Consider the following 26,172-nt stretch of genomic DNA (forward strand, 5'->3'; position numbering starts at 1 on the left):
GTACTAATTAGACACATGAAACACATAATCATACAGCTTGCCTTTTGGTAGCTACTGTCATTTCTTGTAAGTCTTTCCAAGGATTTTTGCAGTTCAGTTAAGATTTTGCAGTGAGATATTAGCTGTAGATAAATGCTTGTTTGTTTAGCCAGGAAACACTGGATATAAACAAGAAGGTATAACTGTAAGTGGGCTGCTGATTCCTTTGTGTGGAGCCAGTGTATATTTTGTGAGTCATGAAATAATATGTTGTAGGACTCATGGTTTTTGAAACACAGATATAACAAATCTTTGGCTGGGTGGTATGGAAAAGGAATAAAGATACTTTGAACCTTTAAAAGATCTATAATACTTTAAAATATCCATTATTTAATGGATATTCATCAAACCTTAACTCTTCATGTGGCATGGAGGAGAAAGGAAACTAACCAAACAAGTCTTTGGGAAGTGCCAAATGATAGTGCGGATCATAAAAACTGTGAGAGTACAGAATAATGACGAGATAACCAAATCGCAAAATTAAATGATTTTTTTACCATCTTAGTTGATGTGATGAGTGTCATGAATGATGAAATGATTCCCTTAGAGATGTCAGTTCATGGTGGGCAAGTGCTTTTATTCTCACTTTCTCAGGTTCTAAGTAGATGGAGGATTTCCCCCAAAGGGAGGCTGGTTTTAAGAGCAGCTTCAAGCAGTGAACTTTGTCCAGTGGCCTGGGAGAGGCATGACTGTTGATTTGAGGAAAATTCTGAGGTTCAACAGGAGAATCTCCAGGCAAAGAAGAAAGAGGTCGAGTTTCTAGTGTGAATGGAGAGGTGGGGGCTGGAAGTTTGGGGAGACAATAGATGGGGCATTTAGAGACCAAAGGTAGCAAAGCTCTTTATAATGTTGGTGAGTCATTCATGACCCTTTTTATGTCATGAGAATTAACACCTGGGTTATAAACTTAATCCAATTTTATCACTTCAGCATTTTGGAGAACATCATTTGACATAATGAATACATGACTTTGGGATTCTAGCGAGGTCTAATGAATAAATATGGCATGTAAGTACATTCCTAAGAATCTACTTGATAAACCAGATAGACTTATTCTTAATGGGTTTGTTCTGGTTGGCTGAGTTAATAATGAGTACTTAAAATCACACCTACTGCATATTTACTCAATAGTCAAAGAGTAGTCAGAATGAGGATTCCATGTGCAGTTGGAAACCCAGTGTAATAATTCTGTATCTGAAAGCTTTAAAAACTACCACTGCGTGCTAGAATTACGTAATTTTAATTTTTGTTTTCTATCCTCCCAATCCCACCTGATAGCTATATGGCAGGATTTCTTTTTTGTTGCAGCAAATGAATAGTGTAATTACCCTTTAAAATTTTTAATAATCTAGGAAGAATTAATAAAAAATTGGGATCTGCCAGGTACAAAGTGAAATATTACAACACATAACTTGGGAGTAACTCCTTGGAAATAATGTAAAAAAATTCCCATTCCCTGTATCTGCAACTTCTATTTATTACTTTCAGATTTAAGTTTATGGAGAAGATTCTTTTGGCTTGAAAATGAGCAATATTTTTCATAATCTGACTCAGGGCCAATGTATTCAATTTCACAAGTATGTATTGAGCTGCTTTTGTGATAAGAGATATGGCAAATTGAATGTTATATAGTCATTGCTTTTATGAAACTTGCCACCTTGTGCCCTGAGCAAAACTTACACGAAGAAACTGCCTTGACAGTTCTCTACAACTATGTGCTCCTCTTGTCCACCACCACTGCTCTCTCAGATGTTTGTGTGGAGACCATTTACTTAAGGCACCTCCAGTTATAGTAATCACCAGGTCTATATGTTAGGAATGCTTATAGTTGAGACATAAGGTTGTGTTTGTGTGTCTGTATATTTTATCTGCAGAAAGGACAGTCATTCTTTAACTTCCCCTACCATCTTTATAACACTGACTGGACTTTTAAATGCAAAACTTAGCAAGTTAAGAGAAGGCTGGAACACTGAAATTTAAAAAAATATGTAGAGAAACTCGATAGCATACCCTCCAAATAACTTTTAACCCATATGTACCTTGTACATTTTTAGTTGACATTGGCATTTCTCATACTAAGATTAAATAATTACAAATTGAATTTCTGACAATGGTTATAAATACAATTTTGAAAATTTTAAATTGTTATATCACTTTTTACTGTGTCTAATGGAAGCTGTATACTCATGGGTATGATATGCATTGTCAAAAAAACATGGACAAGTTCTGCTTTCATATTTGGCAATTTCACATATTTTCCTTTCTACTTAAATTTTTATTATTATTTTATTTTAATTACATTAAATTCCATTTCCAATGTGTAGTTTTATTCTAAAGTAATTAATTTATGAAAAATTTGAAATTCTATATATGTGGTCAACAGCACAGGATATAGAGCCAATTTTCTTAAGTTCAAACCAAGTTTTGCAGTTGCTGGCTGTGTGATATGGAGAAAGTTTCTTAACTCTCTGTGCCTAAGTTTCATCATCTTTTTTGTTCTTTTTTTTTTTTTTTTTAGATTTACGTGCTGGTCAACTTTGTTTCACATCAAGAGGTAGATGACAGGGACTTTTGGTGCATATAGCCCCTCAAATTCGAACTTCTTCCAAGTTATATGCTAAAAAACCACAGTGGTCTATCCTCAAAACATTTTTTTTTTTTAATTTTTAATGGGAAGATTGACAACTCAATGAGAACCTTTTTCAGTTTTGTTGAAAGAAAAGAACTGGAAAGACTTGTTTTTCAAAATGTTTCTAGAACTTGAGCTTTTAATTTCTAGGAAGTATCACAATAAAAGGCTTTCGTAGACTTGCTTGACAGTTCTTAGAGCCTGTTACTCTTTCACTTAGAGGCTCCAAATTTAACTCAATATTCTCAGAGAGGGTCGGGAAAAATGTAATAATTTTCCCTGCTACTCGTGGACAATAACATTTTAAACTAGCTTTATTAATGGTATAATTTACGTGAAATAAAATTCACCAATTTAAAGTGTACAGTTCTATGCATTTTGACGAGGGTATGATGTTGTGTAACCACCACCCAAGTCATGATTTGGAACATTTCCATCACCCTGAATGTCCCCTTATGATTCTTATCGTCAAGCCCTCTCCAAGTTCCTGGCTTCTGATTTTTCTGTTACTGTGTTCTACTTCTGGTAACTGGGTAAATATCTAGGAGTGACACTGCTGTTATATGGTTACTGGTTGCTTAACTTTATAAGAAACTGCAAACTGATTTTGAAGTGACCATGCCACATGAAGTCTATGGGAGTTATTGTTTATATTCTCATCAATACTTGCTATCATTGGTAATTTTTTATTTTAGCTATTTTGTGGGTATTAAGTGGTACCTTATTGTGGTTTTAGTTTGTCTTTATTTAACTATTAATGATGTTGAGCATCTTTTCCTATATTCATTTGCCATTGCCATGTGCTTATTTGCTTTATGGCCATTCTTTGCTCATTTGTTCAAATTCTTTTGCTCATTTAAAAAATTGACTTACTTTCTTATTATAGGGTTGTAAGAGTCTATATATTCTAGGTCAATTATTTTTAAAATATGCTCTCTATATTACCACATGCTTTAAATATTTTTTAAAAACTTTGGAGCTACAGATTCAGCTAATCTAATTAATGAAAAATGTCCTTCATATTTCCTAATTGGCAAAACAGAGGCCCTTGTTAAACCAATCAGCCAAATCAGACTTTCTTTCTGTCAGAAAAAAAATCTGACTTCATTTTTCAGTTCTAACAAATATATCAATATGGGTTTGGATTATCCTCAAGAGTGAGGCTTTTTTTTTGGGGGGGGTGGGTAAAAGGTGGAGATGGAAGTGCTAGCAGTTTCATGGAAATTTGTCTTCACTTCCACTTCTTCATATTTCTATATTCAAAATGTTCCAATGCAGGCAAAAATACTCCATTCCTAAAGTCTTAAATAGATATGTAATCAATTAAAAAAATAAGCCTTTCTCAGACACTAATATTCTGAATTGTTCCTTTAGTTGGTGTCCAAAATTCTGTCCCCCAGAGCCTATCCACCACAGGTAGATTAGGGGTGGCTAGAGTAGGCTTTTGTTTTCAAGGGGAAGAGCTCTTCCAGGAAAGGGGAGGTGCGGAGGGAGAACCCAGCTCATGTGGAACACTGGGGCATCTCAAGCAGAAGTTTTGAGTGAGTACATATGGAAATTGAAGAAATGGAAACTGATTCCCTGTCCATGCCTGCATATTCCTTGGACAATCTCATGAACTCCCAGGAGTACCCATAAAATAGTATGAAGACTCTTGTTCTAAACCAATGTGGTTTTGAAGAGGTAAATGCTTGAAAGGCAATGGGTTGTCAAATATCCCAAGAAAGATAAATTGCTTCCTGCTAGAAGAGAGTCAAGTTTCCTAGAGGGACAAAAGAGTGATGTCTTTGAGGGGTCAGATGGGGCTTATATCCAGAATTCTTCAATCCTTTGGTGAGAGATTTTAATGCACTGGCACCATAATTGAAGTCTCTTTCTCTGTGTCTCACTAAATGTATTTATATATTATACATATAAATATATATATTCAAAATGAATATATATTCATTTTCATATTTATATATTACTCTATAAATTTTTCATAAAAGGTGATGGTAGTCTTATTTGTAAGTATATGTAATATTTTTATTATTATTTTATATCAGTTGTCATTGTCACACTGTTTTTAAGTCTTTGATTAATGCTCCCCCAGTATGATTTGCTTGGGGACAATCTCAATCTGTATCAGTGGGAGACATAATTATTTGAGTATTTAATTAAGAGTTTCTTTCAGGCACCACTCAAAGAACAATTTAATATTAGAGAAACTCCACCTTATTTATATCTCTACAGTTGAACAGCAAAGAAATCTTGACAGTTGTCACAAAGACTCGAATAGACCAAACATTACAAAAATTATTTTCATTTATTCAAGGCTTTAAAATAAAATATTCATTTAATATGATATTCACAGAGGCAATAAAATACATAATTTAATCGGCTTTTCAAACTCATTTAAAAATAGAGAGCTGTCATTTTACAAAGCTCAGCTATTTTTCTTCCCTCTAGCACATTAGGAAAAAAACCACAACTCACAAGATACTATACTATGTAAGAAAGCCAAGTTTTGACTCACATATCTGGATCTATAGGGAGGAAAAGCCTGCTTGCTTCAGCTGCTGGCATCTGGGCCCTTGACTCTGGGTATGTTGAAATGAAGATAGGAATTCACAGTATGGCTTTACTGCACCTGCCTGTTGTCTGTTTGATGAGGAAAGCATAGGAAGTACTTAACAGACAAACCCAAAGTCTTCCTTTGGCACCACCGGAAGCCTGTTCTTTGAAACTCCCTAATGGAAAATTTGTACCACCTCTCCCCTACTGGCCTTTAATAAAAATCTTTATTTCCTTTTAATATATTTGTGTAATGATGAGAAAAAAATAGGAAATTTATTCAATCGTAAATGTGAACCTTGTATAAAAAGGTGTAAATGTTACAATTTTAAAAGCAGATCCCCCCTCCCAAAATAAATAAAAATAAAAACAGATTCCTCACACTCCATTAAAAGCTATGAATTGCTCTTCATGTTCTTTTAATGCTGAGGAGCCCCAACAGGATCTGAACTCATGTCATCTGAATACAAAAAGCCCTTTGGAGCCAAAGCATCCAAAAGAAAATCTATGAGGCAGGGAAACTGCTCAAATGGAAAACAGAACTAAACCACTATGAAGTGAGTTAAGAATGTGCCCCCCTGTTGTGGCAGAATGAAGGAAAAGGAATTAAATTAGATCTAGCATGTGGCCAGTTGTCTCCCCCTTGACAATAAACTCTGCTGCCATTGATCAAATCTTCCCTGCTTCCTCTTGTGACACCTACTCATAGCATGCAGAGAACTCACCTGGCAACACCTTTCTTACTTCTGGGCCCTGGGCATGTCCTCTTCTTTAACTACTGTTTAATGCTCACTTCCCTTGTGGTTCCCTGACTTAATTCTTTTTATTGATAATGCACTTGTGCACATCTAACTGACTCTTATCATGCATTTCAAGTGGGCCTTCATTATTTGTGTTTTTCTTTGCATTTCCCATGCTCTCCCATTGAACTGAACTCACCCACTAGAGTAGTGGCGCTTTTTCCAGTACTTCTGCAGGTTTTGGGCCTCCTGTCCTCTCCCTGCTCCATGATGCCTACCATGGGGGCCTTCCCATGAACTGAACAGACCTACCTCCTGCAGGCAAACCTTGAAGAAATCCCTCGAGGAAGAGCTTAAAGAGCTCTTTGCCAAAATCAAGCCATAGGAAAGAATTCTGCTTTTCCTAAAACATCTAGTGGCATCATTGGACTCTTGAGGCAGAGCAACCAATGTATAAAATATCACTGATGAGTTATGGGCTTGATTCTAATTTGGTGATTGAATTCTATTTAGTAACTCTTTTTTCTAATTTTTGCTTTTGGACTGTCACTGAAGAAGGCTGTTTTTTTTTTTTTTTTTCAAATACAGGAAGTCAGATATTTGTCCATGTTACACTACAAAGTTATATAAATAAATAGGTTGCAACATTTCAAAGTAATAATTAATATGTCAGTGGAAGATTTTCACTTCAATTTTTTACAATCATAAATACTGAAGAAAATCTTGGTCACTTATAATAATAACAATAATAATAATAATAATAATTCATTGCATCTATGTTAAGATACAAAAAAGTCAGGTGCTCGTCTCTGGGTTATGAGATTCTGGGTAAGAATCCAGTTCAGGAGTTATGAGGTTCTCAATGTTACTGATGCCAGTTTTAGTAGGAGGCCTGAGGATATTTCTTGGGCATATTTCAAAGACAGTATATATATATAACAAAGACAGTATATATATATGTATATATATATATAAATATGTATATATATATATAAATATTTGTCACATTAAGGATTTGGACCACCAGTCAGTTGGTACCAAAACCAATATATGGATTCAATTGGAATTTAAATTTTCACTTTAACTTTTTCCTGCCAAATATCCCATCAAAACAAACAAATCTTATCATGGAAGCATGTACTTTAGAATTCTTCTTTTTTTTCCACTTCGTGTCTACTTTGCATCTGGTTGAAATCCTTCATTCACCTTATAGAGCGATGACTCAGAGACCGTTTCGTTGTCTTTGCTCTCTGGAAATTCCGCATTGTTTTTTTCATAACATTTCTTGTATGCCACATAAACTAGAAAGCAATACAGAGGAGGTTAGTGAAGTTTCCTAACAATTAGCTGCAATCTTTCTTTGGACAGTGATTATAATCTATGAGTCAAAATCAGCCTGCATTTTCTGTAGGCTGCACGCTAGTTGGAGAAAGCAGAACCCATTCTTGAATTCCATAGCCACCCATGGATGGCTGTATCTCAGGAAGACCTGACACACAACCACAGGGGGTAGGTACTTGCTCACATGACATCTGTAGGCATCAGCCCCACCAGGTTGTGCTCACCAAGAACAGTAGTGGACACCTGTTCTGTGCCCACCATGTCCCAGTTATTGTGGTACTCAGTAAATATGATACATGCTAAGGCACAGTGTCCAGGACCCTGGTCTAGTGCTCTTTGTGGGAAGACCTGGGCTGGAATAACACTTCGTCTCTCCTGACTTCACTCATTCCTTCCCCACGAAGTGGGAGCCTTGGCTGATCTGTGACCAGCCTTCCTCTCTTCTAGGAAGCTACTAGTCCCTGGTGGCAGCGGCTTCTCAGCATATTTTTGAGGTCAGCTCACCTGGGAAGACTCCCTGGTGAGGGGAGGTGAGCAGTGCATGTGTGTGTATATGGGCACATGTATGGGGCAGTGGAGGGGGTGGTTTAATAAGCCCATTTGGTCACAATTTTGAGCCACATTTTCTAATTAAGCTCTATCTGTAATAAGAATGCTATTTTGTTATCTAAATATCTGATATTTCTTCTACTTCTCAACTGGTTCCAAAGTCAACAGAGGAAGAGAAAGTATTATTTATTGGAATCTCACACTTAAAATAGATATAGTAATATTGTCTATCTCAGAGGGTGATTGTGAACATTAAATGAAATAGTAAGGTGACTTGTATGGCCCTGGAAGAATAGTTAGTGGACAGGAAATGTTAACTGTCATGATACACAACTGAGAGAGACAGTGGCCTGCTTCAAAGATCTTAATATGTCAAGATCCACGTCTCTTTGTTGGTCCCTGAGCTTTTAGTGATATGTTAATTCTGAAGCTACTGAGCTATTGAATCTATTGAATTGAGCTTGTGGTTAATTAAAATAGCTCAACAGTTTTATTATAAACTGTTTTCATCTGGGACTTCTCCAACACATGCTGCTTATTTTATTGAACCAAATTGTTTATTCTCTTTCTTCTTTCCTTCTTTCTTTCTCTCACTTCCTCCCTCCCTTCCTTACTTCGCTTCTCCTTCCTTCTGTCCTTTGCTCTCTCCTTCCTTCTGTCTCTTCCCATTCCTCCTTTCCTTATTTTCCTTGTTCCAAAAAACAAATTTAGACCTCTAATCCTTTTACCAAAATATGTTCCAAGGCAATGCATGTAATTAATAAAGATGACTTCCTCATCTTTATTCCTACTGATAAAAATGTGGGAAGGTATGACCAATACCAGTTCCTGCCTTTCCATCATTCCTTCAGCTTTTCTATGAGTCCCTTTTGAGTTAGTTATTCAACTAGTAAATTCACTTAAGTGTTCTATCAACCAGTCTATTTTCTCTGAAAAACTCTGCTTTGAGAGTTCAAGACAGGACTGCAGAGAAGGATTAGTGACCATAGGCAAGTGGAATACCTATTGGAGCGGAGTAAAAAAGTAAAATCAGACCAAACAACAGTGGACTCTGGGCATTCTATAACTTAACACTCACATTATTTTTGTCTTTCACCTTCACTATAAAACCTCCCTTAAAAAGCTATGAAGCTTAAGACACCAGTCTTCTTATTTAGAAAAAAAATAGAGTTTAAATATAAAGGTTAAACATATCAGTCCTTGGAGAACAAAATGAAGGAAAGCTTTAACTAGGTGAATGCCAGCAGGTGGCAGGGGCTAAGGATCCCAGCCATATGCTACAGTGGAGTAAAATTAAAAATCAGGCAAGCTATCCCTTATACCTAAAATAAGGAACATGTTTGTTTTAACTGTTCCAATTATATGGATGTTACTTAATACATGTGCACATGCATATGCACAAAAATCTGTCTTCCAGCATGACTTAGCCTGATAAATATCTCTTGTATACCTCTTTTTTAGATAAGTGTCCCATGTTTACAAAGCATATGAAGATGATGATTTGGAAAAAAATGACCAATTGGGGTTCCTGGAAGCATGTAGAAAGGCACACAGTAAAATGTTCCTAGCAGGTTAATATGCCTCCCCAATTACTCAGAAAAAGAACGTTAGTGGAGAGACTCGAGCTCTATTACTTTTCATTAAAAATAATAAATAAAATACATAAATATAAAATATATGTAAATATATAACATATAAAATATAAAAAAATAAATAATCTTTACTAAAAACTTCTGACAAAATTGCAATGTTTTCATCTACAGTTGGGAAGTCATGATTACATTACAGGTGGCCTTTTCCACCCATTTATTTTGCTATCACATAAAGGAAATTTAATTTAATTTCTATAATTCACCACCACAAAAAGGCTATTTAAAAAATGTCATATTAGCAACTCAATGATTTCTCAAAGAGGAACGTCATCAGTGACAATGTGATTAGCATTATTCCATACTTCCTAAGAATATTGCAGCAAAGGCAAGCTGGAAGATGCTGTAGATGAGTGGGAAGGTAAACACAACATTGAGCTCTTCCTGGGTGAAAGAGAGTTGCACGATGGTGGAGCACAGCTGAGTGTTCTGCATCCCTGTTTCCAAAGCAACTGTCCGGCACCTGTGAGACATGTTACAAGGATTTATGCTTTTATTGTCATTATTTTTTGCTTTGTTATTGTATAACATTGAAAGCAGGTATAATGTGGGATGCCTGGGTGGTTCAGTTGGTTAAACGTCTGACTCTTGATTTTGGCTCAAGAGTCATGATTTTGGCTCAAAGGTTATGATTTCATAGTCATGAGACTGAGCCTCATGGGGCTCTGTGCTGGCTGTGGAGCTTGCTTAAGATTCTCTCTCTTCCTCTCATTCTGCCCTCCCTTTCTCCTCCCCTTGCACATGTGCACGTGTGTGCTCTCTTTCAAAAAAAAAAAAAGCAGATATGAGAACAGATACATATATGTCTATATATTTATATCTGCTTTTAATGTATATATTCAACATAAACTTTTATTTATACTACATAGATATATAACTTCTTAATATGTGTCATTATATGCTGTATATACTATATAAATATTCTATATTGGCCTAATCACCTTAAAAAAAAAGATTTATCCATCCATTTGAGAGATAGAGAGTGTGAAAGCCAGATTGGAGAGGGGCAGAGAGAGTGGGAGACAAGCAGAGCAGGGAGCCTGACTCGGGTTCCATCCCAGGACTTTGAAATCATGACCTGAGACAAAACCAAGAGTTGGATACTTAACTGAGTTACCCAGGTACCCTCCCTAGTCACCTTTTATGATTGTTATGATAATGAGAAAAGAGATAAAAGTTCTGCAAAGTTAAAAAAGCATATGCAAACAGAGCACTGTTGTTACTGTTTTCTCCTTTTCACATTAAAAAAACAATAGAGTTTATAACTTTTTTTTTTGTCCAGGGAAACAAAGAACAGTTACTAGCTTATTTTGCCTCCTGAGCAGTGGAATATATCCTTATGTATCTATACAGATATTATATGTCTGTGTGTATCTTTATATATGTGTATGTGTGTATATGTATATATATCTTTATATATAAAGATAATATTTATATTATGTTATAATCTTTATTAAAAAGGTAATATATTTAATATAAATAAAATTGCATATTAAGCAATACATATATGTTTAAAGCAGGTATATATAAATAAAAAATACAGATATGAAAAGAGTAGGATCATTTATATTAGTGTTCCATAAATTCAAAGTGGGCTCATTTCACTCTTTTCAATTATGCCCTTGGTAACAGTGCAGTGCATAGAGCAGGGGCTGAGAAAACACTCAAGATAGAATATTGTTAGAGTTCCTTTATTTTTAAGTGGGTTTTGTTTTTCTGATTAAATCATGATAAAAATCTATCGGGTAGGTATTACTGCCCCCATTCTACAGATGAGAAAAGTCAGAGGAAGAGTGAAAGCCTGTTCTGAGGTCCCAAGGTCCGGAGGTGGTAGGTCAGAGTGCAAGCCAGGTCAGCCTGAGGACAGGTAACACTCCCCACTAACCAGTGGTGCTCATCTCTTTCCCAATCTCATACACGCTCCAACTCTGACACCTGCCCATGGATTCAGATGCACTGGTAGGAGAGGAAAAGTTTTTCCTCGGTACCAGACTCACATTTGCTGAACCCAGTTCTAATGTCAGCACTTTGGGATGGTGAGTTCATCCTACTGCTGACTGGAGGAGCCCCTGTGTGTGACAAGGCCAGCCTAAGTGCTTTTGTTGAAGTTATTCTGCTTGGAGATTAAGAATGTGAGACACTGGAAGAGCTCAATGTACATTGTATGGGGAATGGTCCCCAAGCATTTGAGCAACAAAGAGGCAGTCAATATTTTCTTCCTAGGGGACTAGTATAATTGAGGAATGAATGAGTTTGTATCATGACATATTCAGAAATGGGGTGAATGTTATTACAGGTGAAAGATTTTGAGTTTGTTATCAGTATTTACAACTGTTAGGGGTTGAATTGTGTCTTCCCAAATGCATCTGCCGAAGTCCTAACCCCCAGGACCTCAGAATGTGATCTTATTTGGAAATAGGGTCATCACAGATATAGTTAGTTAAGATAAAGTGATTAGGGTAGGCCCCCATCCAATATGATTGAAAATAATATGGGGAAATTTGGACACAGAGACATTCATAGAAAAAAGACAATGTGATGACAGCCATCTTCAAGCCAAGGGGCAAACTCCCTTCACATCCCTCAGAAGGAACCATTCTGCTGACATGCTGATGTTTGGACTTCTAACCTCCAGAACTGTAAGACAACAGATTCTGTTGTTTAAGCCACATTATCTGGGGTCCTCCCCTACAGCAGCCCATAACAAATGCATACGACAGCTGTTACAAGAAGAAACTTCCCAGTCTGATTTATCAAAACACCATACCTGTGCCAGGACTGACCAGATATTCTAGCCAGTAAAAACCCTAGAGAGTATCCAGCCAAAGGAAATAGTGTTCCTATGATCCACAGTTTGGGAGCGATGATCCAGGCACTCTGGTATAGAATTCCTCCGACGACAGCTATGAGCACAATAAGGATTGCCCCCGTGATGGACCCAACCTGGAGGGAAGATACAAGTTGACTTAACTTTGATAGCAAAGTCACCACTCTGGGTTTTCCTTTCCTGATGACTGTGGTGAGCCCACCAGAAACTCTGGTGCTTGTCCCATGTTCTCATTTTTAAAAAATAACAGAACCTTCAAAGTCTGAGCTCCATTAGCCTGAAGAAGATGTTCTAGCTTGCAAATTATCCTGTTGGAGAGGAAGAAAGCCCAGTCAACAAGAGCTCCAGATTCAATTCCTCCTGCTCTCGTTCCTTTGGTAAGTCACACAACTTCTCTTAGTCCTGGTTTCTTCATCTGTAATTGAGGATAAAATCTTGCCCCAGACACTTTTTGTTATAATGGTAATGAGAAAGGGGATATAAAATTCTACAAAAGCTAAAAAAGCATATGAAAACAAAACCACTGTTATTACTGTTTTCTCCATTTCACACTAAAAAAATTTGGAGATTATAACTTTTTTTTTTTTTTTGGAGGGGGGATCCAAAGGAACAAAGAAAAACCACCTAGCTTATTTTGTCTTCTGATCAGTGGGGTATATGTACCTCTATATCTATATCTTTATCTGTATTAATGTCTGGGTATTTACATCATCTGTGTGTTTTATCTATACCACTTTTATCTGTATCCATCTCACCTGGCTCAAATACAGCTGGTGAAGGGGAATGCATGATTACTAATTATTAATGGGTACTAATATCTACCAGTTGCCAGGTACTGGACTGGCCATATGGATTCAGAGATAAAGAAACATGTTTTCAAAAACAGCTACCTAGGTCTATTTTATAACACCAACCCACAGAACAGAGATCAGAGCCACGTGCCATGGGAGTGCAGGGTAGGGTAAAAGCAGGAGGTGGTGTTTGAGTTTGATATCTCAAAGTGGGGATAGAATTCTTCCCTGTAGGTGGGGCCAGGAAGGGTGGCCTTGTAGGTGGCATTGTAGAAAAGTGGATGGCATATCTAACACTTGAAGTCTCCTCAGATGGAGGTTTATAATATGATAAGAAAATAAATTTAGTGGCTGGAGAGATCTATTATTGCAACTCACACTGTGGAGCATTTGACTTAGCAACCTATGGCATGGGACACTGACCTTGAGTATGATCTTGGCTTTCTGGGGCCATTTGTGATTAACTAACATTCCAATGGAAACCGGAACAACAAGAGCCACCAAAGATGTACCTAAAAATGACAGAAGAGGGATTTGATCAGCAGAATACACATAGTACAGGAAAGACGAAGACAAAAGAGTAAGCAGCCTGGAAGAGGCTTAGGTAGTAGGTGGGTCTCCCTTCTTGAGCACACAAAACAGACACAAGCGAAACAACAACAAAACTCTCCTCCTTCACCCACTCCAGCAAATAATTTAATATTACTGGCAGAGCACTGATAATATGGAAGATATAAATCCTTTTTAGAGTTCTTTATATTGACACTCTTCGTTTCAATTTGTCAGAATCTTGGCTTCTTTGATCTTTGGGTTTTTATGTCCTAGGAAAAATACCTTCTTAAAGTTTGTGTGTATGTTTTACCCAGATATTTTACATCTGCCTGTTAACTTCACAGTAGCAGAAATAAAACAAAAAGTTCAAAATTCTCCAGGCACTTTATGGGCCAATGACTTCTGGCTCAGACCGAGCTCGGTTATTCAAATCTATAGCAGAGAGGTGAGAGAAGAGGTTGAAAAAGCAGGCTTTAAATTTTCTGTGAGATAATATATTTGGCGACCTCTCAAGTAATTATAATTCTTTGCAGGAACGTGCTCACCCAGCCAGATAAAAGAGTCATACTTCAATTTCCCTGTGTTAAATTTACTGCTGTTCCCATGACATGTGGTTTGTTTCTCCATGTTACTTAACACTCATTGGTCCAATCACTGCTTTTATATAATATAGTACCAACAGCTTCGAACTTCTCATGGGCTGTTTCTTTTTCAAATATCCTTTTAAAGCAGTAGGGGAAAGTGGAATTGAATAATGAGATTTTGAGAGTGGTTTTTGCTTAGTGTTGGAGTAGATTCAATGAGGACTGGAGAATGGATTCTAGATTCCAGGGCTGTAAATATGAATTTAAAATGATCACAACAGCGATGAAAACATAATTTCTTTGTAGTCTTCTGGTCCTCCTGACAATATAAAGGTCAGCAGTTATTTTTTCTCAGAAATTACTCAAAGGGATTAAGTAATGGCCAGGAATACCTATAGCAGGAAAAAAAAGGGCAGGCGGGAGGTTGGGGCGGAGGGGGGAAGGACAGGGTGGGGAGAAAATGGTGGAACACAGGATATGGAAGAGTCGTTGATAGATGTGCTGGTAAGAGCCCCCAGAAAAATCTCCTCTGGGTAGCCTTACATCCTGCTACTTTGGGAGGAGACTTCCTCCCCCGGGTGTCCAGACTACTCCCTAAATTGTGTAAAGTCTGTAGGCTTTAAATTAAAACCTTCTTGATATGAATTGATTGTAGTGTGGTAGCTTCAATCTAAGTGCAAATACTGGGCTTGGAATGTCAGTGTGGTTAGGTTTTTGGTAATGTATATATATTTAATGTGTTGGCTCCATGAAAGGAGAGACCCTGCCTCACCAGGTTTGGGCTCCTCCCAATGAGTCTTTATCTCTTCCTGGCAGCTCAAGGCTGCAGGATAAGCATGCAGGCAGGACCACCTGCCCAAATTGTGTTTCCTTTCTCACCCAGATGAGGCCAGAGACAGTTTTTCCAGAGTCAGAAGTTGACCAGAGGGAAAAAAAAAAAAAAGAAACCCATCAATACTCTTTGCCCTTCTTCGCACTCAGAGTGTGTGGCTCCCACCTGGAGAGGTGGGGGGGTAGGACTCTTGACTCTTCAGTGGGGGTAAAGATTCTCTTTCCTTCTCAGGGCTGTTTTCCCTCTTCTTGATTTCCTGATGTGCCTCTGACCCTTGCCCCACTCCCTGCCCACTCCCGTGTCAAATGCCTGTCCAGTCAGATGGGAAATCATCTGCTTGCAGTTACACCATGTGAACCCTAAATCGGCCTTTAATAGAGTTCACAGAGCAGGTATGGGAGGAAAGAAGGGTGGATAAAAGTGAGAGGTGGACAGTCACAGGGTGGTGTGGGGCCAGATGGACTCAGAGTGGAACCTTACAGACTGTGGGGAGGATGCAAACTGTCCAGCTCCTCTGTGCTCTGGTTTCCCCATTTGTGAGGTGGGTAGAGTTGCATCTAGCTCATGCTGCTGCCATGGGAATTAGGTGATGAAGCAGGTGCACAGTTTATGGTGCTAGACACCCTTAAACAGATGGCAGAGTCAGGGCGGGGGTTGGGGCAGCAATCTGCTGCAGCTGTTTTCAGCTGCCCCAGCCTTGCGGCCACCCTCCTCCACCCCTACATCCCCATGGGAAGGGCTCAGCCAGAGGTGGCCCCTGCAGAGTTTGGCAGGCATCGTGGGGAGCCTAGGCTTGCAGCCCTGCCCACGGAGAGGATGCACAGACCAGAGGGCACTTCCAGCTCACTGCTCATCCAGGACAAATTAGTCACCCAGGCCTTTGCTTCCTCATCTAAAAAGTAGTGAGAACAACCTGTGAAGTAATTAGGTTGTTTTCTTAAAGGACTAGGAAGAGCCAATAGTAAGAAGGTTAGGGTGGAAAAAAAGCCTGGGCAAAATGGTGATGAAGCAGAGTTAATAGCTTGTTTTTCAAACTCATTAAACATTTTCAAAAGTATTTTCCTCTTCTTTTTTCTTTTTTTTAATAGATTTTTAGTTTATTTATTAGAAACACACACCAAAAGAGAGAGAGAGAGAGAGAGAGAGAGAGAAGCAGTCTCCATACAGGGAGCCTTACTTAGGGCTCTATACCCAGTCTCTAGGATCACACCCTGAGCTGAAGGTGGCGCTAAACTGCTGAGCCACCGGGGCTGCCCTCTCTTTTTTTTTTTTCTATTTTCCTTTTTGCCCTGATCTTGGCTGCCACTCATTTGCTAATTACTCTTTCTCATGTTCTCTTTTTTAAAAAACTTATTATTAGGATGTGCTCTAAGTCATTCATGGTATAGTTAGAATTATTCAATGAGGCCATGGAGTGTTTTCCAGGCAGGAATGAACATCTAGAGGAGAATATTTTAAAGCTTAAATTATTTTTTAAAACACTAAGTAATACAGACTTAAACTCCTTACTCAACAGACAGGTTCTTTGAGAGACCTACAGTGCACACTACTCAAGCAGTCTACATTGTTTAGCTTGAAAGAAGGTGCCCTCCAAGGGGGCAGACTGAGAGTTAAGGAGCCTGAGGCGTAGCAGGTGATTGATTCTGTAGGGTCACCTTAAAACTTATTCACAGGAGATTATATCTGATATGAGAGACTTCCTCAGATCAGTAGAAGGACCTAGTGTGGAGAAATCCCATACTGAGTAAGGTGTGTCAATACAGATTGTCCCAGATTAGTGTTTGTTCTAATTCAGTTGTATAGACCTCAGTCTTGTTAGTATCACAGGGAAGCATCTTTCGTAGAGATGGAAGGGACTTTAGATATAGCCAGTCCAGCTTCCCATGCCAACAAGAATTCCTTTACAAATATCCTTCTGAGTCGCCATCTAGCTTTGCTTACGCTATGCTCCCTTCAGTGGACACCCATACCTCCTGAGGTAGCCCTGAATAAAGTCAGCTGAATAAAGACTATGCAGCATGCCATGTACCTGGCGATATGTGCCGTCTCACCTGTATCTCATCCTTTGTGATTACGGTTCTGTGGGAAATGCCTGGTTTGGGAAGGCCAGGAACCGTGTTGTCTTGGCCGTGATTCCATGTTATACAAACAACTTAATTTTCTACTGTCATCTGTTGTCCCAGAAACAGAAACACAGTCCCTTTGGGGTGGGTGTGAACATCTGGGAGCAAAACGAGTGGAGACAGAGTCATGACTAGCAGATCTGACTTCTGGGGCATAGTATACAGACTGTGCCAGGCAATCAACTTCTAAACCAAGATGTGGCTCACAGTCGGGTGTTATCTACACTATGTTTTATCTGGTAGTTTCCCAGGGTCACACTCATGATTGCTTATGAGGTGCCCTAATGTTAAATCATTAGTGGAAAAATGGTTTTTCTCTATTTCTTCAATCTGAGTATCTGGGAGCAAACTCCTATTCCCATAAACTAATTGTCCTGTGGTTTACAGAAAGGACAGAGCACCCTGTGGCCCAGCAATCTTGGCTTCCTCAGGTCCAGATGGCTGTGCCTTAAGTCAGCCCCGCTCTCTGCTGATTTCAATGGAGGAAAAGCAGGTTTTCCCTTGGGATCAAGGTTTGGGATTTAGGTTCTACCAACCCGTATTCAAATGCAGGTGTGACTTGTAATGAAATCCGGATTGGTCAACGCTGCTGCTGGTGCCAGAGGTAAATACTAGCTAGGACTGAGCCTGGCCTGACGATGAACAGAGAATAGGAGGGGGATATCCAGAAATCTTGCAGGGGGATGACTTACCTATGTTATCAAAGGGAATGACGATCGTCCCAGAGTCGACCCACATTTTGGTATAGATAAAGAGGCACAGCGGCATCATTCCCAGGGCGAGCAGCGTGGAGCATGTAGTCATGCTGATGCTGAAAGGAAATGGGCAGGTTGATTCGTCCAGCTGGGCTTTCTAGGGGGAAAGCTTGCTTCATGGTGCAATTTGTGATTAGGAAGTCCCACAAAAGATGCTCCAGCAACAGCAGCAGCATCTAGGCTGATGGAAGGACACAAACACGTGCCCATCTTTGTACAGGTCCCAGCCTTGAGCAAAATGCTGAGATCCGGATTTGTTTTTCTACTTTGTCTTGGGTCATTCCTCCCTCCCCCTTGGTTCTCGAGGATCAAAGAAGATAGTTAATAACTGCTTCAATTCATTATTTAAAAAGTTACAAGGTGCTTGGACACGCCACCCTTTGGACCTCCAATCAGAGAAGAGCAAACGCCTCTACACCAGCCACAACTTTAGGAGCTTTGCGGCATCTGTCTGTACTGAGATGAGACAGGCCTCCCTGGGACCTTGGAGGAGAACACATGTCCAAGAGAGGGAGCCTCAGTGTCTTTTTCCAAGGTAAACAGATTATTGCCCCAATGCCTATGGCTTGAGAAAATAAATAGGAAACTGACTTAAAAAAAATGAAAGAATGGGATCCCTGGGTGGCGCAGCGGTTTGGCGCCTGCCTTTGGCCCAGGGCGCGATCCTGGAGACCCGGGATCGAATCCCACGTCAGGCTCCCGGTGCATGGAGCCTGCTTCTCCCTCTGCCTGTCTCTCTCTCTCTCTCTCTCTCTCTCTCTCTCTCTCTGTGTGACTATCATAAATAAATAAAAAAAATTAAAAAAAAAATGAAAGAAGACATGTAAGCAGGCAGGGGAGGCCTGGATTCTATTTCCACTAAGAAATTTTACCAAATGTGTGTTCAGAAGAACCAGGGTTTTGTACCATTCCTCCTGAGAGCATCTGTATTTTAGTGAGCAAATCTGGCTGGGTATCTTTGGCTTTTGATATGGAGGAATTTATACGGAATGGTGCTATTTTCAACGATGTGACAGTGGATGGAAGAGAGGTTTTTGGGTAGTGGGTCTTCCTGGTCCCATCAAAGGGCCCTATACACAGAGGCACATTCTCCTCCTGGGGAGCCGAGCTGTTAAATGTCTGGGCCAGATGTTGAAGGCAGACACTGCCCGGGCTGGAAGCAGGTGTGGCCACTTACTACATAAGTACTACAGTCTTCAGGTAATTTACTTGATTTCCCTTTGCCAGCTTCCTTATCTGTGAAATGAAGATAAGATCGTCCCCACCTCATAGACTGTGAGGACTAATGACCCAACGAGTCCAGTACTTAGAATAATGCAAGGCTCTTATTAAAAGTCAGTTACTGTATTAGCCATCCAGCCATAGTGTGTGTGCCTGCCTTTATGTGTGTGTGTGTGTGTGTGTGTGTGTGTTGTGTTGTGTTGTGTTGTGTTCTGGCAAAATACAGAATCAGGAAACTGGAGAAATTTTTCTGAAAGTTCTTTTTCCAGAAAGTTGTATCATGGAGACTATCAGAGTAATAATTTCTTAAAGGTATTAGATGTGAACTTGAAGGAAAAAGTGAAATTACATTATCTGTGCCCCCCTCCCTCACCCCGCCGCCCCTAACAAAAACCAACAACCACACTACACAATTCTAAGGAAAACAGCTGGAGGTGAGGAATTTTGTTTTAATGTATCTAACTAAGCACAGTTTTGGCAAAAACTGGCAATATTTATCAGGGGGCTTAACTTCCTTAATAATCATTTTTTAAAAACTGGAGATGACCTCACTTAAAATGTGTTTAAAGATTTTAGGAAAAAAAAATACTTGTCTGGTGGAGCTAAAATAGTATAACACCAACCAATGCTAGAGATGTATATAAAACGTTTTCAAGAAGTTCCATCTATTATGGTGACAGGTTAACTTAATTTAGATACAAAAAAGAGATGTTAAGGAAGAATCCTAAACCAGAATAATACTTTTCATAAGGAGTCCTACTTATAATAAAAATACGGGACTTTGTAAACTCTATTTACTTTGTAAATACCCTTCCTTTGACATTCTCTTTTTTATCTTTTACTTAAAAAATAAATTAGAATGGATTAGTTAGCACCATAATGAAATTACTTTTATTCTAGTATGTCTGATGTACTTTCCAGAGTGGAGAGAACAGGAGGGGGTGCACAAAGGGAGTGGTGCTCACTACCTGGATCGTATAGCCAACAGAAGGCCAAGAGTTTTTTTGTTTTAAACTATGAGAACTATGTTTAGAAGGAAGTCTGTTTCTGTCTTTGTTTTTTCTTTCAAACATCTTTGCGAATCAATTTTGAGTTATCGCTAAGGCAATTTATGAAGTTGCATCATGGTTTTGGGTTTGGCAAGAACGGTTTCCAGAAGACCATGAAGAAGGACAAATCAGCAGTTGGAGAAGGGAATGGTCTAGCTTTAGCAAGCCATTCTGACCATGAGGCACTGCAGAGATACAAGAGAATAGGTGGCCAGAAGTTGGTGCCATTTGAACTCATATGAGAACAATATCGAAACACTCAAAATGAGATGAAAAACATTTCAAAGGTAGGGGAACCTGGGTGGCTCAGTGTTAAGTGTCTGCCTTTGGCTCAGGTTGTGATCCCAGGGTCCTGGGATGAGTCCTGCATAAGACTCCCTGCAGGGAGCCCTCTTCTCCCTCTGCCTGTGTCTCTCATGAATAAATAAATAAAATATTTAAAAAATTCACAAGTCATAATTTTGGGGAGCAATGTAGGAGAACAGATTAGCAAAAGAAAAAAATCATTTTACATGAATGAAATCTGAAATTTTATAAGAAACATATAGATGTCAATGATAGAAATACTATCATGAATTTATATTGAGATGAGGAAATATGTAAGAAAAGCAAAAATCTCCTGTCTTTAATTTTTGGCATTAGCTCTATTAATCACTGGGGATAACTGTTTTCTTTTTTTCCTTTTAGAAATAAAAACAATAAGTGAGAATTCAGTAAATGTTAAGGAATTTGGTGAAGTCGGTGATGAGGAATGCACAGACTTTTATCATGTTAGAAGTGAAACACCAAATTCAAAGGATCAAACAAAGTGTATACAGGTGTTGCTAGAAATTGGGGATGTGATAAGCAATAGATACAATGTTGAACAAAGAATAAGAGTCTGGATAGGGATAAGTGGATGGGTCTGGATTCAAATTCTGACTCTGACATGTACCACCTCTGTGACTTTGGTAAAGGTTTTGAGCCTTAATTTTATCATCTGTCAAATGCAGAAAATAATAGTACTGGCCTCAAGAGGATTATCTTGGAATTCTCTTAGAATTATGTGGAATACTTGTACTGAGTATGGCTCATAATAGTGCCAACTCAATACTAGCTAGTAAAATAAAAATAAATAGAGAAACAAAGTTTGGTTACTTAGAAGAAAAAACAGAAAAAGTCCAATACTGTTAGATTAGTTCTTAGAGTAGAGAGGAGCTGGACGTTTATGTGGTTTAAATGGGAGAGACTGCTTTGAATTTGTCATAAGCCAGAGGTTTGGGATCTTGAACAGCTAAAAAAAAACAAGAAAACTTATCTGGAAGATGAAAAATGCAACAATATTTAGCCAGAAAATAAAGGATGTGGAAGGAAAATCTAGAAACTATTAGCACTAGAAAATAGTTACAGGGAATGCAGCTAATAGATTTAGTGAAGGAACTGAGAGAAGTGGAGGAAAGGATGCATGAGCAGGGATTTCCCAAAGAAGTCAAGGAAAGGAAAATGAGAAGGAAAAGTCCTTGCATGGCTGAGGCCACTGCTAAGAAACGAGGTTTTGAAACTGGAGGATCTCTGGGAATATAGCAGTCACAAAAGAAGCAGACATCTCTTTTGTCCCTTGAACTATGGGTCCTGTCACCAGATTTACCTGAAGGTGTCACCTTCATTTCTCCCAGAAACATTTGTGCATAGGATGCCCACCGCATAGCTAGAGCAGGAGGAAACACCTGTACACTAATCAAATTCGTGCAACAATTTTCTAGGCTAGAATGGTCTGAGAAGGAGTTGAAATATCTCTTGCTGTATTTCAATGAGCAAGGTCCATAATTTTGTTAAGGATAATTGTCTGCTATTGTTTTTTTTTTTTTTTTTTTCCACTAGAGATTGCAAAATGCAATGCTTCCCAGGTTCAGAAGAAATGGTAGGGGTGAGGAGTGATGAGGTAACCTAGGGGGAAATGAAGGGGTGAGGGAAATCGGGGATGAGGGGGGGAGGAGGACACAAGGGTATGAGGGGGGAATAATGTGGTGGGTGAGGGATAGGAGTGGGGGTGAGGAGGGGACAGGGTCCTTGGGGGGAAATTATTTATTTTTTTCTCCCAGAAACCGCATCCAAGAAAGTCAATGTAGACGGAGTAGTTTTACTTGCATTGTGTGGTAGCCGTTCAAGCAACTAGTAACCAGTACAGATACTGTTGGTATAAATGATCATATCTTGGCTGCCATTGCTGGAGTTCCAGTGGAAGTGGAGAAGGTAAAGTTCTTAGAGGACAGAATTGACTCCAGAAGAATAGAATGTGTTGGAGAACTATTTCCCAACAGCTGAGGTGATAATCCCTAAATTTGCTTTAGAGAAAAATTTGAACAGTTTTTCCTTTAACATATGCAATGCATAATGTCATCATCTTATATAGTAGCAGAATTTAGCTCCTTTCAATGATTATGAGCATTATGATAAACATTATTACTCGCTCTGCCAAAATACAGCCATGTCTTCTGGGTCATTGTGTTTAAAGAGCTGTTTGGCTGTAGATTAAGTGATGATACAGAGGCTGCTGTGTCTTGTGAGTTGCCTTCTTTGCTTTGCAGGCATTTTTGGTTTTCTCTCTTGAGGTCAGGCTTTCTGGGCCACTTGCTGCTGTGGGACACAGGCCTGCCCCTCTAGTGCCTCATTCCCTACCCCACTTCTTATGTCTTATCCTTCGTGCTGGGAAATTGCATAATAGAACTCTAGGATTAGGAGAATAAGAAGGTCCTGTGTAAGGAACATTTATGAGATTAAGCAGGATGTATTTGGGGTGTGTAGTCTTCTACTGGGTCTTATTTGAGTTCTGGATAGGTGGAATTGCTAGCATCACTGCTGGACCAGAGCTGTTGGTGTTATTTTGTTATTGCAAGACAAAAGGGATCTGTGGAGTACACACTTTTTAGATTGAAAATTAAAAATTTCAATGCCATATGTCCCATTTAGGGATTCTTTTGACTTGCTGAACAATTCATATACAGTGATTCAGCTGGCTGTTTTCTACCAGGGTTTCAAATTCTACTCTGGTTCTTATTTTTTAATATTTTATTTTTTTTACAGGAATTGTTATATGAGGTAGATAGGATTACATAATCATCTGTTTCAAGACAAACAAGATTTCCTTAAAACCACAGAGAAGTGTAAGTTGGAGCTTTTAGTTTGGGTCCCTCCAGTTTTAGCTTGCGGAATGAAATCTGTTTCAACAGCCAAATAACCCAGCATCATGCATATTTTTCCATCTTACAAAATGATTATACATGGCATTATGTTGAGGCATAAGACCTCCATTTTGCTGAAAAGTTACAAATATTAGGTAAAAGCTCTTCAGCGGACATCAAAGTCCCATATTTAATTCAGGCCCCTCTCCACAGTTTAGAGGGTACTGGCTTTGGGAATTGTCACCTCTGTGTGCTTATGTCCATATCAAACTAAGTTGAAACCTAAAAGAACCTTTTGCTATATGGTGGTTCACAGATTAACTAAACCTGAGCAATACTTGCCATCCTGCATTCCTTACAAGCCTTCCTTAGGAAAAAAAATCTATTTCAAGGAGGATATGGTATTTCCTTAAGTGAAAACTATGTGAAGTGCAGACGCATAGTCTGTATGGCTTTTCTAAAGCTTTGTGAAGATCAGCACCAGCTGAGATGAGATGGAAGGCTCCCAGTTGCTCAGTAGGCACTGGATCAACATGGAGTACAATTTTACATTTTGCAGTGGTTACATTTCTATATCTTAAGCTTCGCTCTTCTGTTAAGCTGGTGATTAACAGAGCTGATTGCCTACTGTACAGTGTTTATTTTTTTTTATTTTTTATTTTTTTGTGTACAGTGTTTAATAAGCATATGTTACATTAACACCTGGCTGCTTTGCAGAAATGCATACCTTTCCCGGGAAATGAGGAATTGTAAGGTATGGACAAAGACATTTTTCTATTCAACTTAAAGCATTAAAATTCTCAGTCTCATCGCATTAATGCGTCATCTTATTTCTATCAGTTTTTTTTTTTCCCACTGCTAGTTCAGACTGGCATGGGATGAATTGGGCAAACATTACAATTTAGATTACTCTGTGGGAAGCAGAGAAACCATTTCTGTTTATTTTATAGTAAGGTAAGCATAATTTAAAAAAAGCTGTTGCAGGTTTTTTTTTTTTTTTTTCTTTTAATGCCAGTAGAAGTGAAGTAAATACACAAATTCTTCCTAAGGCTTTATACCAGGAAAAAGCTTGTTCAAAGATCTAGCTGTATTTGTAGAGCTGACCATCATCTCAGCACAGATTCTACTGTTAAATGAACATTTTGATTTCATGATTGCTCATAGAGCTTCTCATCACCACAAAGAAAGGTTTGCTTTGTTTTGTTGCTGATACCAACGAGGAAAACTTCCTCAGGTACATTTGTGGGTCAGAAAGAATTTCCTTCCTTCTTTCCTTCCTTCCTTCCTTCCTTCCTTCCTTCCTTCCTTCCTTCCTTCCTTCCTTCCTTCCTTTTTTTCTTTCTTTCTTTCTTTCTTTCTTTCTTTCTTTCTTTCTTTCTTTCTTTCTTTCTTTCTTTCTTTCTTTCTTTCTTCTTCTTCTTTCTTTCTTTCTTTCTTTCTTTCTTTCTTTCTTTCTTTCTTTCTTTCTTTTTTTTTAGAATTTCTTTTTTGAAAAACTTCGAATCTTTCCCCAAAGATAAGCAGTGATTAGTCAACTCCCTGTTAGCTGAGTTAGATTAAAAAACAAAAATACAAAATATAACCCCCAAATTCCAATAGCTAAGCAGTTGTGAGTGAAAGCATTTATTTTCTTCTGTTTAACTCTTCAGCTGTAGCCTAGATCAGTGGCAGATCAGATGGACATCACAGTGACATAGGCTTCTGAAAAGATTCATTCAATGTGATTGCAGTGTGCAGAGGCTTAGATATCTTACCTCAAGTCCATGTCGCCATCTACCCAGTAGGCCAAGATGTTGGAGGCAGTTCCTCCAGGACAGCATCCCATGATGAGTACCACTACGGCTTGGAGAGGGAGGATGTCAAAGGCCACTGAAAGGATGAATCCCGTGAGGGGCATGATTCCAAATTGACAGAGGAAGCCAACGCATATGCCCCATGGCCGCTTTATGTGTCCTAGGAATTTCTTGATTTCCACATTGCATCCCATGGAAAACATCACCATAGCCAGGAGGATGGTTAAGACAGTACTCAGTACCACACTGAGGATGTCATTGAAGTTATTCTGAGCTACCACACAGGACGCACCATTGCAAACTGTGGCATTGGCCGAACAGCCCGTTGAATTATTCATTGCTGGATTTGTTGCTCAAATAGTCACAGAAGTCCACAAAAGTGCCGATCTTCTGCTCCTCAGGAGATAAATAATGCCTAATCCAACCACGTCAAACTTTTAAACCCTTCTTAACCATGTGTCACTTGGTGTCTCTTTCAAAAGCCACCTCAGAGAGGCAATAAAAAACAGTAAATGCTAGTTTGTCAGTTTTCAGAGGTGACATTACAACACACACAAATTATGAATCATAAAAGTACTGCCAAATTATTGGCTCAGTCAGAGAATTGTAATTAATCATTTATTGGCATGATAATGAACCGTGCCATATAAAAAGATCTGTGTTAATGTTTAATGCTGCGAAGGTTTGTTAAATAATTTCAGTTAAGTGACACTTAAAAAACAAGTCAGTAAATGATAGAACATCAGAGAGGTAAGCTGTAGAAAAGCACGTTGTTCACTCACCTCTCTTTGAATAGGGGGGGGATTGGGTCCTGAAAAGTCGGGTGTCTTGTGCCATGTTAGATTGCAAAATAGTGTCAGGCTCTGACCTGGGACCCAGACCTCTAGTTTTCCTCCCCCCAAATCATCTTCCTACTGTGTCAATCAGTCTGCTCTTATTGGTCTCTAGCGGTCATAAAGGTTATGTAAATTTGAGAAACTGTGT

At 38.8% G+C, this 26,172-nt stretch overlaps 1 protein-coding gene and 1 long non-coding RNA gene across 2 annotated transcripts in view; one reads left to right on the forward strand and one right to left on the reverse strand.

Annotated features, from left to right (window-relative positions):
• Nucleotides 1-4,954: 4,954 nt before the first annotated feature.
• On the reverse strand, nt 4,955-25,732 carry SLC10A2 (solute carrier family 10 member 2). Its single transcript, XM_025441183.3, has 6 exons — nt 25,150-25,732; nt 17,902-18,020; nt 13,542-13,630; nt 12,268-12,443; nt 9,806-9,963; nt 4,955-7,262 (listed from the first exon to the last, which is right to left on the reverse strand). The coding sequence occupies exons 1-6, from the start codon at nt 25,524-25,526 to the stop codon at nt 7,135-7,137; spliced, it is 1,047 nt and encodes a 348-aa protein (XP_025296968.1). The 5' UTR covers nt 25,527-25,732; the 3' UTR covers nt 4,955-7,134.
• Nucleotides 18,066-26,172, forward strand: part of LOC118351958 (uncharacterized) — a 31,663-nt gene continuing 23,556 nt past the window's right edge. The window contains exon 1 of the long non-coding RNA XR_004808256.2: nt 18,066-18,499. This is a non-coding gene — a long non-coding RNA (uncharacterized LOC118351958). The remainder of the gene's footprint in view (nt 18,500-26,172) is intronic.

Source organism: Canis lupus, chromosome 22 (assembly GCF_003254725.2).
Source record: "Canis lupus dingo isolate Sandy chromosome 22, ASM325472v2, whole genome shotgun sequence".
Lineage (NCBI taxonomy): Eukaryota > Metazoa > Chordata > Mammalia > Carnivora > Canidae > Canis > Canis lupus.